Source organism: Nansenia antarctica, assembly GCF_963989245.1.
Source record: "Nansenia antarctica genome assembly, chromosome: 16".
In the NCBI taxonomy this organism is placed as follows: Eukaryota; Metazoa; Chordata; class Actinopteri; order Argentiniformes; family Microstomatidae; genus Nansenia; species Nansenia antarctica.
Window position 1 is genome coordinate 22,292,554 of NC_137686.1, and position 13,105 is coordinate 22,305,658.

Consider the following 13,105-nt stretch of genomic DNA (forward strand, 5'->3'; position numbering starts at 1 on the left):
ACTGAGAATCAGAATCAGAAGACTTTATTGACATGACATGTCAACATGTTAGGAATTTGGTTTGGGACTCACTGCAATGTATGTGGCTTTGGATAAAAGAGTCAGCTAAATGGCATATATTATCATTATTATTATTATTATTATTATTATTATTATTATTATTATTATTATTATTATTATTATTATGGACGTAGCCGTATTCAGTCTCGCGCTTCAATTTTCAAAACCTTCCGCTTCCATGATCTCGCGAGACAGAACCGGAGTTTGTTCGAATGTTTCACCAACTGCCGTTTGCGCCAGACAGACTCCAGGGTATTCGCGAGTAGCTAGCTACATCTCACACGCGGTTATCTTATCACTAAACTATATAGATTACAATTAGCGAACAAAGTTCAGACGATGGCGACCTGTTCCCCAGACCCACCACCTCCTCCGGGTGAAGATGAAGATGTTCATGTAGAAACGACACCGAGAGACGGCGACTCCAGCGAGGCGTCGACCCTCCTGAAGGCCCCGGCGTCCAACAGGCCTGATCTGACCGGCGACGAACCTTATTCTGTCATCACTCCTCTTATTCTGTCATCACTCCCCAATCCCGACGGCGAAGAAGAGGAAGATGATGATGATGATGATGGTGATGAAGTAGAGGTGGCTCACATGTTGCCCCAGATCTTCATCTCCGACCGGGCGCACACGTACGACGAGCGGGTCGCCCTGTTCTGTGATCAGATGATCGCCAAGCAGCGTTCGGTGAGTCAGCCACCTTAGCTAGCTAGCATGGCTCTAACTTTTGATAGAAGTAAAAACAATTTAACACATCGTGACGTTAGAATGATAAGGTTCTATCTCCGTTTAGAATGATAAGGTTCTATCTCCGTTTAGAATGATAAGGTTCTATCTCCGTTTAGAATGATAAGGTTCTATCTCCGTTTAGAATGATAAGGTTCTATCTCCGTTTAGAATGATAAGGTTCTATCTCCGTTTAGAATGAGAAGGTTCTATCTCCGTTTAGAATGATAAGGTTCTATCTCCGTTTAGATTAGAATTATAAGGTTCTATCTCCGTTTAGGGCAGTTCAGAGATATTGAGCGTCAAAGTTTTTTCATTCCATTATGTTCTGTGAGATGGAACCTTTGTATTTGATGAATTACTAACTCAAAAATGTCAACATTTTAAAAAATAACACCACACAGGCATTAATAAACACCTAATGGGTCAGATTATGTAAAAAAACTAAATTTTGACAAAAATGGAGATAGAACCTTATCATTCTAACGTCACGATGTGTCACTGCTAATGGACTTTTAGGCAGAAGAGGCGGATGCAGCGGTCACCGTGTACATCGTTGACAAACTGGCCAGACAACGGTCTTGGACCGCGGTGTGGAAAGCTGCCCCCGACCTCCTGCTTGATACTGCTGATGATATTGCTGTTGTTGATCTTGTCAACTGCAAAATTGTTGAGGAAGTGCCTTTCATCGGTGTGCTCGTCGAGGTATCAAGTGTTGTATTTACTTTTACTGAATCAAATTGAATAGCGGTGTGTGTGGCTGTTACTGTTAGTGTACAAAGTCAGAGATAGATGACATTTGCTGCTCGCAAGTTCGTTGCAACCTTAACTGTGCTTAGTGTCAGCAAACACTTTCTTTGACAGGGGCTCCCTCTAGCGTTTGAAACAAAATACACAGTAGGCCACATTCAACTATCAACCTCCAGTTGCAGTTCATGGTTGTTTGAAATATTAAGAACAACAAACACTTTATTTCATTATCTCCTCTAATTTGCGTTATTATTATTATTATTATAATTTTGTATGTCTAGGTCAACTGTTTACCATGTGAAGACAAAATGGTCCCTCTTCGAGTGTCAGTCTCTGTGGCGGAACCATTCTCCTGCCAAATCGCCAACCTGCCAAGAGAGCGGGTTGAAGAGGTCCTGAAGGAGCAAGATTACTTTGTGCCAATCTGGGATGTCTATCCTGTACAAGGGTTGGGCCCTGCTGTGGATAGCATTGCAGAGTGCCTGGAACATGCAAGGTAAATACTAGGGGGCGGCAGTGGCTCAGGAGGTAGAGCCGGCGTCTAAGGTTGGCAGTTCGGTGGTTCAAACCATGGCTGGTTATGTGTCAAGGTGTCCTTGAGCAAGGGTCGCCAGGGTCGCCATCTATGGCCGCATAAAATAACAAATTCCAACAATTGACTGACAACTTGATTGCATGGCAATAAAACGTTTTTTTTTTTTTTTTTACTTTGTATTATTATTACTATTGAGGATATCTGAACATTGAAACCCCAAGGTTTGCCAGAAACAGATAAGCCTGGTCTTTGACTACATACAAATCTAAATAGAAAACCTAAATTGGAGGTTGCATTTTAGTCTAGATTTAGGCTTACGGCTTTAGTTTAGGCTTAATCTGTGTCTAGGTCCTCTGCAGCTCATCCAGAATGCTGCCTCCAGTCTGGTGTTCAATCTCCCCAAATTCTCCCATGTATTTGTCGCTTTGGACAAAGGTGTCTGCTACATGCCAACAATGTAAATGTAATGCAGTGTAGGTCAGCTTTTGACACCTGAGATCTTGTGCACAGAATTCTTGCAGGTTAGAGTACAGCCTGTATGAATCTCTCTGCTGCAGGTTTTTCTACGATTTCCTGTGGAGAGACTGGGACGATGAGGAGGAGTGTGAGGAGTACGCTGGGCTCATTGAGAAACGCCTTCAGCTGTGAGTAATAACCATGTTTACTATGCATGCAATTGGAAATATGACTCTGTCTGTGTTTCTTTGACATACCTTGATTACATAATCATCATTGATAATTGGTTGTGATTATTTCTCAGTTTGGTATTTCACTTTGTGGTAAAATTATTATTATCTTCACAAAATATAATGTTAAAGTGACATTGACACCATTGGCGGTATTCTGATTAATACACAACATCGTCTGTATATATTAGTTCATAATTAGTGTATAATTCGTTCATTGATGTTCGTGCTGAATCAAAGAATAAAGACCACTTCAGGGCAGGACACTTCATGCTCTGTTCCAGCTACTACGACATCCAGGATGGAACCATCCCTGGTCCGCTCAGCGAGCGCTACTGGAAGACCCTGAAGGAGTACCGCAGGAAGCGCCAGGAGCTGCCCAAGTTCCAGCTCCACGGGGAGGCCCTGTCATGGGAGGCTGTGGAGTGCTGGAAGAAGTTCTATGAGTTGTCCATGATCCGTAACCTCCTGAAGATCTGGGAGGAGCTGCGCCTTCGGTACCGACACGCCCTGTACCGATACCAGTACCCACACTGGTCACACCATAGCCCTGGGTCACATACATATACATATTTTAACTATACATATTTTATTATTCATAACCTAACCTATATATGTGTGTGTGTGTGTATAAGGGTGGGATGGCATGGGACTTTCTACTGCCAGATATCCAAGCGCAGAAAGGGCCAGAGAGGATCAGGGAAGAGTGTGACACATATCGTGGCCCAGATGATGACGACAGACATGGTGGGTCTGCTTCTCCTCAGTCTGCTGCACACATGTGGAACATGAGTGGTGACAACTTAGTTGTGTAGTAGGAGTCGGAGCTACAGCTGTTATGCGTTATTTATTGCTGTTTATTACAGAGGTTTGATCAGATCACAGCTTTGCTGTTACACCATATAGCGTCTAGGGCAGGGGTCGGCAACCCTAAATGTTGAAAGAGCCATATTGGACCAAAGAAACAAAAAACTAATCTGTCTGGAGCCGCAAAAAATGAAAAGCCTTATATAAGCCTTATAATGAAGGCAACACATGCTGTAAGTGTCTATATAAGCTATATTAGCCTACTATCAAAATTACTAAGTAGGCTACAAATACATAAGCCTTAGCACATATGCATACAACCGAATGCAAACGTATTGTGCTTTACAAAAGTTAAACACTAGGATAGCGTAAAGGGGGTCTGGGGGGTTCCCCCCCAAAACATTTTTAACAGAGTAGATGCAATTTCGTGTATTCTGGTGCCTTTTAACAGGTGGGTTGATACTTTTATCTGGCTATACTAGCATAAGAAAAAATATGGATAAATTAGTAATTTCATCCGGAGGAAGTGAGCAAACCAAGAGATCAGCCAAAAAATAGACAAATCTACAGACTGTAGACTACAGTACCAAATGAAAACTAGCCTCCCTCGTCCTCTTTTCACTATTTACTATCTAAACCCTCTCAGACCCACAGGAGCGCCGGCGCTCCCAAATATCATACCTTCTTTAGAAGTTCATAATTCGGAAACGGTTTGAGCTAAAGACAAGCCGATTTTAGCATGTAAAAGTAGGCAAATAGCGCTCCCTGGGAAGCTCCCGTTCATCGATGTGCGTCGCCGATGTCCGTCTATAATTCTAGCCACAAAGTTGTAGACAATGTGGATAGTTTCTTTCTTTGCCTGCCACAGTACTTCGTCAATCCCTGTGGATATAGGTCTACTCTTGAAAAAAAAACGTCACATCCAGTCTCGTGTTGGGTCCAGTCAAAATGTATAATACTAGTCATGTGCCAACATATCCGAATCCTATTGGCCCACGTACAACATTACAGCGTAAGCAGGGAGTTGTAGTTCAAGGAGAGAGACCGCGGCAACGTAAAAAATAAATAATCGTTGTTAATTTCCATATAATTTGTGGTCAAAGCCACAGGGAGCCACTGAAGATGGGCAAAAGAGCCGCATGCGGCTCCGGAGCCGCGGGTTGCCGACCCCTGGTCTAGGGGCTATAGGGAGTAACAATATGATAAACCAGGGGACAAGAACCAGAGGCAATGGGAGAATATAAATAAATATAAATGAACCGTTTATTCCACCGTGACCCACACAGATCAAGAACTTCTCGTCAGACACTCTGATCCTGCAGCACAGCAACCTGTCAGCAGCTCTGGACTCCTGCTTCTCCGGTGACACGGTGGTGGTGTTCCCAGGAGAGTACGAGGCCGACGCTCTGGCGTCCCTCACTGATGACATCATCATCAAGGGTGAAATACCTCCTTCTTCCAATAATACCAAGTCTGAATGTATTGTGATGAACCGACGCGAAAGAAAATGTTCGATGGACAATAAAGCTCTTGGGATGTCAATGTGGGATATAGATATCGGTGTACTGAAAGGGAAGGTAAGAGTTTTGAACCCCCCCCCCCCGCAGGAGAAGGAGAGAGGCACGAGGTGGTGGTCTACTCCAGACCGGCCCAGGACAACTTCGTGGCGTCCAAATCGTCCGAGGTGACGCTGATGAACCTGACGCTGGTGCAGCGCAGGAACTGCAACGGCGTGGTGGTGGTGGAGTCAGGACAGACCACCCTGGAGAACTGCACCCTGAAGTGTGACGGCACGGGGGTGTGTGTCCTGCCCGGAGCCTCGCTGGTCATGAGGAACTGTGAGATCTTTGGCGCTCAGGTACAGACGCTGCTCTCTCCCTCCGCCAGGGTCGTCATTGTAATGCGTGGAATGGAATGACGTGTGTGTGTGTGTGTGTGTGTGTTTGATGCCATTCCTCATTCTGTTCCATGCATCATCAATGAGACCGTCCTCCAATTTCTACCTCTGCTGGTCAAACCTGGGCAGGCAAGGTTAGGTCCAGGCTAGACCTGACCTGTTGGTGGTGGTGTTGATGGTGTTGGTGGTGTTCTCAGGGAGCAGGGGTGGAGCTGCACCCCGGCAGCACTGCAGAGCTGCATGGGAACGAGATCCACCACTGCGGCCAGCAGGCCGCTAAGGACTCCAAAGACTCCCGGGGAGGAATCTTCCTCAAGGTGACTGGAATAACGGAAGGCTTTTCATAACTGTCTGGAACACGACTCCTCATGTCCTCTCCTGTCCTGCACTCACTTAGTCCTCAAAAAGCATCAGAGGAGAATATGTAACATGTGACGGCAGCTGGTGAAAGGGGGAACAAGTCGGCAACCAATCAAAATGTTCTGACTTTTATTCAGAAAAACCTAAATACATTTCAACGTTGTTGAAAACCAATGACACGCTCGCTAGTCAAGCCAAAATATTGCAATGCAATGGATTCAGTGAGTAATCCCTACTACTACCTATATGTGTAGAGTAGTGGGGATTACTCACCGAATCCATTGCATTGCAGTATTTTGGCTTGACGAGCGAGTGTGTCATTGATTTTCAACAATGTTGAAATTCATAAAAAAAATGTTCAGCATAAAACATTTGGTCGGTTGCCGACTTCACCAGCCGCTGTCACATATGAGGAACCTAGATCTTCACCAGCGTGTCCTCAGTAAGACATGAGTGGAGTACAAAGAGGACCTGAGGAGTCGTGTTCTTAAAAGTCAATAGAATCGATCCTATGTCAGTCGATGATCAATAACGTCCTGTTCTGACGGACCTCCTCCCCGCGACCCCAGGTCCTCCCTCAGCCCCAGCTGAAGCTGTGCAACAACCACATCCACGACAACAGCGGCTACGGGGTGACCCTCCTGGTCCCGGACAGCCTGTACAAGGCCAGCCAGGAGGAGCTGGGCCAGACGGCCGGCGGGGACCAGAGAGAGGGGGAGTCGGACCACCTCTCCAAGACCCTGCAGAAGCTCGGCCTGGAGGTCCACGCCAACAAGCTGGACGCCAACACCTTGGGAGATGTCGGCCTACAGCGGACTCGAGAACTGCTGTGCTAACTGTTACTTACTTACTTACGCCTATCGCTCCTTTTGGAGGAGCATAGGCCGTCGACAACAGTTCGCCAGGGTCCTCTGTCCTGTGCTTTGCTTTCCAGCTGTTTCCATGTTAGTCCACTCTGTGTGATGTCTGTCTCCAAGTCCCTGCGCCAGGTGTTCTTGGGCCGGCCTCTCTTCCTTTTGCCTTGGGGGTTCCATCTAAGGGCCTGTCTGGTGGTGCTGGTGTTTGGTTTGCGTAGTGTGTGGCCGATCCATCCCCACCTTCTTCTCTTGATTTGTTCTTCCACTGGTTGTTCGCCCGTTCTCTGCCAGAGATCGTTGTTACTGATGGTATCTGGCCAGTGGATGTTCAGGATCCGCCTCAGGCATCTGTTGATGAATGACTGCACTCTAGTCATTGTGATCTTGGTTGTCCTCCACGTCTCTGATCCGTATAGGAGTACTGGCTTGATGTTGGATTTGAAGAGTCTGATCTTTGTCCGCTGACTGATTACCTTGGAGCTCCAGATGTTCTTTAGTTGGATGTATGAGGCCCTTGCCTTGCTGATTCTTGCTCTGACATCTGCCTCCGTGCCACCCTTCTTGTCTATGATGCTACCTAGGTAGGTGAAGGATTCTACTTCCTCGAGTGCTGTTCCCTCCAGGTTTACTGGGTCTTCGTTGTTTGTGTTGATCTTTAGTATTTTGGTCTTTGCTTGGTGGATGTTGAGGCCTAGTTGTGTTGAGGTGTCTGCCAGTATGTTCGTCTTCTCCTGCATCTGTTGTCGACTGTGGGATAGTAGGGCTAACTGTGCATTGTAAAAATAAAATAATACTGTTAAAATTCCTCGTGGCTCTTTCATTGTGCACACCAAACATCATTAACAGACAACAGGTAGTGGTTGGAAAAAACAAGTTTTAATCAACAGAATCTTCTAATGGCAGCAGACCTGGTCTTTGAGTTAGTACCCCACTCTGGCCAAGCCCACAAGATGACATGAAATCAAATTTAACATAATATACAAAAAGACATCTAGTCTCGACTCTAAAAAGTCTAGAGAATATAGTTCATGACAATATTTTGGGATTTTAATAAATGTCTTGATGCTCAATATGTTCTGACATGGTACAGTATAAATGTCCTCATCTACGGGACAATAAAGTTATGAACATTTTGAATAGGAAGTAAATAAAACTTCCCTACATGACTGAAATGTCCTAATAACCAACACAGAAGAATCAGTTAATGTGACGCCTTACAAACAGGACATGAGACCTACTTCGACTAACACCCACCCCTCACCCTCACCACCCGCCCCTGTTGCCTCCTCTGTAACCACCACCACCACCACCTCCACCTCCACCGTATCCTCCTCCTCCTCTGTATCCTCCTCCTCCACCATAACCTCCTCCTCCTCTGTATCCTCCTCCCCCACCGTAACCACCTCCACCCCTGTATCCTCCACCTCCCCTGTACCCGCCTCCTCCACCCTGGTAACCTCCTCCCCGACCTCTGTACCCACTACCACCGCCGCCGCCGTCAAACCTCGCCATCTTAGGAGGCCGTGGGCCATCTCCAAACCTGGAGGGAGGGAGGGAGACAGATAGAGAAGGACAGACAGAGAAATACAGAGACATTTATCAGTTTATCGGTTTATCAGACTATAGCCCTGCCTCAGAAACAACCGTAAGCTCCTCACCGATACCTCAGATCAGAATCACAATCGCTTTTGTTACATCCCAGTGTACAAGTACACGAGAGTAACATTCTTTGGCTTTGCTTCCTCAACATTATATTGCAGCAGATCACAATAATAAAGTACAGTAATAATAAGTGATATAGTAAGTACTAATAAAGTAATAAAGTGATAGTAGTACCAGTCGTACTACAGTGGATTCATCAGGGCAAAATACAATACAATACAATGCAAGTAGTCCGAATATATGTATTATTGTAGTGTGCGTGGGGTTGGTTTGGGGGGGGGGGGGTAGTCTTTTGTTTTTTTTACCAGTGTATTTCTCCAGCAACCTACCTACCGATCTTAATGCCTACTGTTCTACACTGGGTTGTTTCAACACAGGGCCTATCATAATAATTGCCGATTCCCAGAGAGCTGAGAAGGACCTCTACTCCGACCACGTGTGGTGGTCATCTGGTCATACCGTGCGTTGTTGGCCATGAGGTTCAGCCCTGCGGCCGAGGGCTTGGAGATCTGCCGTATGAGGTTGAGCAGGCGCTCGATGGTGGGGTCCAGCTGCCTGATGTACTCAGGGTCTTTGCTGACCTCCACCACCAGGGCCTCCATGCCGGCCCGCAGCGCCGCGATGCCCCCAGACACCCCGTGGGGAACCTGCAGCTTGATCCTGGGAGGAGGAAGCTTATTATTGGATTTGATTGATCCTTTATCTGTACAGGAAGATCTGACTGAGACCTGAGTCTGTTTTACAGAAGAGTCCTGTAAGACCTGTTACAAGTACATGGCATGACAGGGAATACCATCAAATAAACATCCTGACAGACATAAATATTAGTAAGAGATAAATATCATTGTAAAAATGTTGTTATCAGAAATGGTCTAAGACTGTCCATGCTTGACCGTGAGGATATTCATGTTTGATCAGAAAAGCCGCCCCCCCCCCACACACACACACACACTCCAATGAACAACCCCCCCCCCATAACTATACATATCCTATTTTGTCTACAATATCAAGTTTTGCACTGTCACAATTTGCACTTCTGGTTAGATGCTAAACTGCCTTTTGTTGTCTGGTACTTGTACTCTGCAATGACAATAAAGTTGATTCTAATCTAATCTAATGTATGTCAAATATTGGCAGGGTAAAAAACGATCCATTCCAGGATTGCACCAGTTAAAAAGCCACTGACCAGTCATCCAGCTCGGTGACGTCTCCGGTGGAGGTGATCTTCTTGGAGGTGAACAGTTACTGTGTATATTTCAACGACAACACAACATGTGTCTCCATGACACACTGGATGTAAAACATGAGAAATGTAGTCAACGTCATAGTTGAAAGCTCTAAGAGAGAACATAAAGGTCCTAAATGCTATTGCGTGCCGGTTCAAATGCTGTAAATCCTGTGTTGTTGATGCAGGTGAATTTATATTGTCATTGAGCTGTTTTGCGTGCTGCTGTAAATCCTGTTGAGATGCAGGTGAATGTAGGCAATGCCATACAGGCTGTTGCGCTACGCTATGTGTAGTTATGAGATAACAATACATTTGACATTTTTTACCAGCTATTTGATAGTATAGTATATATGGGCTATGTGATTGACTTCATAGTATAGTATATTAGCCTACATTACATTACAGTCATTTAGCCGACGCTTTTATTCAAAGCGACTTACAATAATTGCATTTAACGTAGGAGTGTACTGCTTTTTTAAGGCAAAATGAAGAATAGCAAACAAAAAATACAGTATCAATATAGCAATAGCATAGAGAAGAATAGCAAACTAACAATACAATAGGTGCTTAAGAGGGAGGATCCTGGTAGTAGGCCTACTTCTTGAAGAAGTGAGTTTTGAGCCTGCGTCAAAAGATATAAGGGCTATTTGATTGTCTTTATAGTATGCGCTATGCCATTTGAAGTCTGGCTGCTGCGTTAATCGCATTATTTTTTTTAAATAGCTCACTGCCTACCCAGCCAATGACCTCACTGCACGTTACTGCTAATACTTAATACTATACCTATACTAAATAATAGATTGAGATGACTTTTGCTTTGTGACATGGTGCATTGGAAGATGTGCACATGACCAGCAACAATACTCAAATAGGCTGTGGCATTTAAGCTTGATTGGTATTAACAAGCCCAAAGTGTGCCAAGAAAACATTCCCCACACCGTTACACCACCTGAATGAATGAGAGGGTGTACAGTTGTTCATAATAATGTGTTCAGTGAGTGTATAACAACATAATAACAATAAGGACAACAGAATAAGAATAATGTTTTATTTATTTTTATAGAATTTTTCTCAGTACTCAAAAGACAAAACATGAAGAGAACAATAATAGATAAATAAAAAGTCAAACAAGTAAAGTAAAAAGCAAGTTTAAAAAGATGGGTTTTGAGGGATTGTTTAAATGAGAGTGTTCCAAAGAGCTGAAGAAAGCCTGGTCCCCCCAGGTACGGTATTTGTTCCTAGTGATGGAGACAAGAGGTTGGCATCAGCCGACCAGAGACTGTGGGTAGTATAGGGTGCCATGTTGTTGAAGGCTTTGAGGAGAATCTTTAACAGAATCCTAAATCAGATTGGGAGCAAGTGGAGGTTTTGGAGGACTGGAGGAGTGATGGTCTCTGGAGTGGGTTCTAGTGAGCAGGTGGACAGCTGAGTTTTTAACATGTTGTAGTCTGTTGAGGATTCTGTTGGTGGCCCCAAATACAACACTGTTGCAGTATAGTCTAGCCTGGGGGTAACAAAGGCATGGATTGCCCTCACTGAAGGACAGGGAGGATCGTAGGTGGACAACATTCCTAAGGTGGAAGAAGGCAGTTTTAGTACATGTGTTTGACATGAAGTTCAAATGAGAGGGTGCATGGAGTCCGGGTTACGGACCTGGCTTGATGTGGAGACAGTGAATACATCAATATTGAGGCTGGGATTCTTAATAGGACTGGTTGTTAAAATCCCTAAATATTCAGCACAACAATTGAGTGGAGTTGGAGATGTCCTCTTGGGTGGAGTGGAATTTGGCAATGATCACGTCAGGGACTTTGGGCCAAAGTGAATACTTTATTCTCACAGTAAACTGAGGTGTTTGTTCAAAGCAACCGTATCGGATTTGTCTCCTTTAACAAGGTAATTTGCAAGATAGGCTATTACAGAACCTATATAGTAATTTCTAAATAAAGAGCGCACCTTTTGGTCAGTGAACTGTTATAGGCTATAGGCTTCTGTCAAATCCTTGAAAATGAATGAAATAATCACTAAACTCCGGTATCTTTTCAGCCTTCAAATAAACGTCAAGTTTAAGCAACGTCTGAAGCAAGATTGATAACTAATCAAATAAGCACTACACGTTCAGGAACATTTTCAGTCATTCGTTTGAATAATTGTGACACACTTCTTCAATTAAAGCTATGTTGAAATACCGTGCCGCGCTTATTTAAAAACTAGGCTATACTTATAACTTGAAGTAAATGTGAACACCAAAGCAATAGTTTGCCTCAAAACAATTTTTATTCATACCGTATTTTGCGCTTTTAGATATTATTTGTCTGAAGAGGAATGTACAGTGCACCCCCCACCTTTCAAACTTCAAACACACGAACTTTTAGAAAAGAGAGAGAAAAAATGTGTTTTAGATAGATTTAGCACACATTTACCGGAGTTAATTGCAGGCTATGCAAATCGACGGAGATGTTATGGGGAACTGCATCACAATGGTTCTGGCAGACAATAGAAGCCATGCATGTTGTCATTCTGAAGTTCAGTATCTTGATCGTATGTAGGCTATTAAACAATCATGCACAAATACCGTTACAATTATACTGGCAGAACATATTAGCCCTTAGACCTATACTGTTATATTTCATGCGAATTGGCGTGGTATATCTTGTCTGAAATGTTCTGAAAACATTAATAAACGTTGGCCTATGTGTGTCATTCTTAAAATCGAATTAATTATATATGACTACTAATTGGATTATATGAGTAATTTGTGAGGAAAGGCGCGATAGGAGACTGATCAATAGTTTAACAAGGATGAACAAAAACCTCTACATAATACATCACTTAAGTGGATCGTTGATTTGTTTGCACTTGTCTGAGAGAGCCTATCTAGCCGTCTGTCTAAATACCCTGGAGACAAGGTTAGGGCTACCCTATTTTAAAATAGCCGTTTTAACATTTCGTCACCATTTCTATATTTATAAGATGATGTCATAAGAATAGGCCTACAGACAGCAACCGGAGTTATTTGTGTGATCAAAGCGAGCAAAAACGTTGTTGGAAGGATTTGGTTGGACATTTGTAATCATGACATGTTGAAGCGCACATTGGGTTCGCAATAGTGCACTGACCATTTTTAGATACAGGCCTAATATAAGATATAGACTTTATGCTTTCTGTGGCGAGGAAAGAGCATGGCATGTCCGGAGTGTTGGCGTGTCCAATGGCATCCGAAGTGACAGGCGCACAGTCCCATACAAGCGACTAAGGCCAGAGGCGCACATCTCCATTAGAGGATTGTGGATGGTTCTTTAAACAACGGGAAGTGAAGCAGGGAAATCCTGGGGACCTCTATCTCTATCGTTTCATTTATATCTCATGTCAAAACTAAGCTTTGTCGACAACAAAGTGTGGGTACTAAAATTACGACGATGGAAGCTCCTTATGATAAGACTCGGACTAACCAAAAGGACATCGACTCACCACAAAAGCATATTCACTGTATCGTGGATACCACCGGGAATGCACAAGACGAATCGAAGTATG

The 13,105-nt window shown here is 44.0% G+C and overlaps 1 protein-coding gene across 1 annotated transcript; it reads left to right on the plus strand.

The window, feature by feature from the left end:
• Positions 1-399: 399 nt before the first annotated feature.
• On the plus strand, positions 400-6,660 carry LOC308172138 (testicular spindle-associated protein SHCBP1L-like; the record flags this gene model as incomplete). The annotated part of the gene is made up of 10 exons (XM_080547048.1): positions 400-750; positions 1,309-1,494; positions 1,821-2,035; positions 2,632-2,718; positions 3,045-3,257; positions 3,396-3,507; positions 4,854-5,007; positions 5,175-5,425; positions 5,662-5,781; positions 6,394-6,660. 10 exons carry the CDS (start codon positions 400-402, stop codon positions 6,658-6,660), a joined length of 1,956 nt encoding a protein of 651 aa, XP_080403174.1.
• Between the last annotated feature and the right edge of the window lie 6,445 nt (positions 6,661-13,105).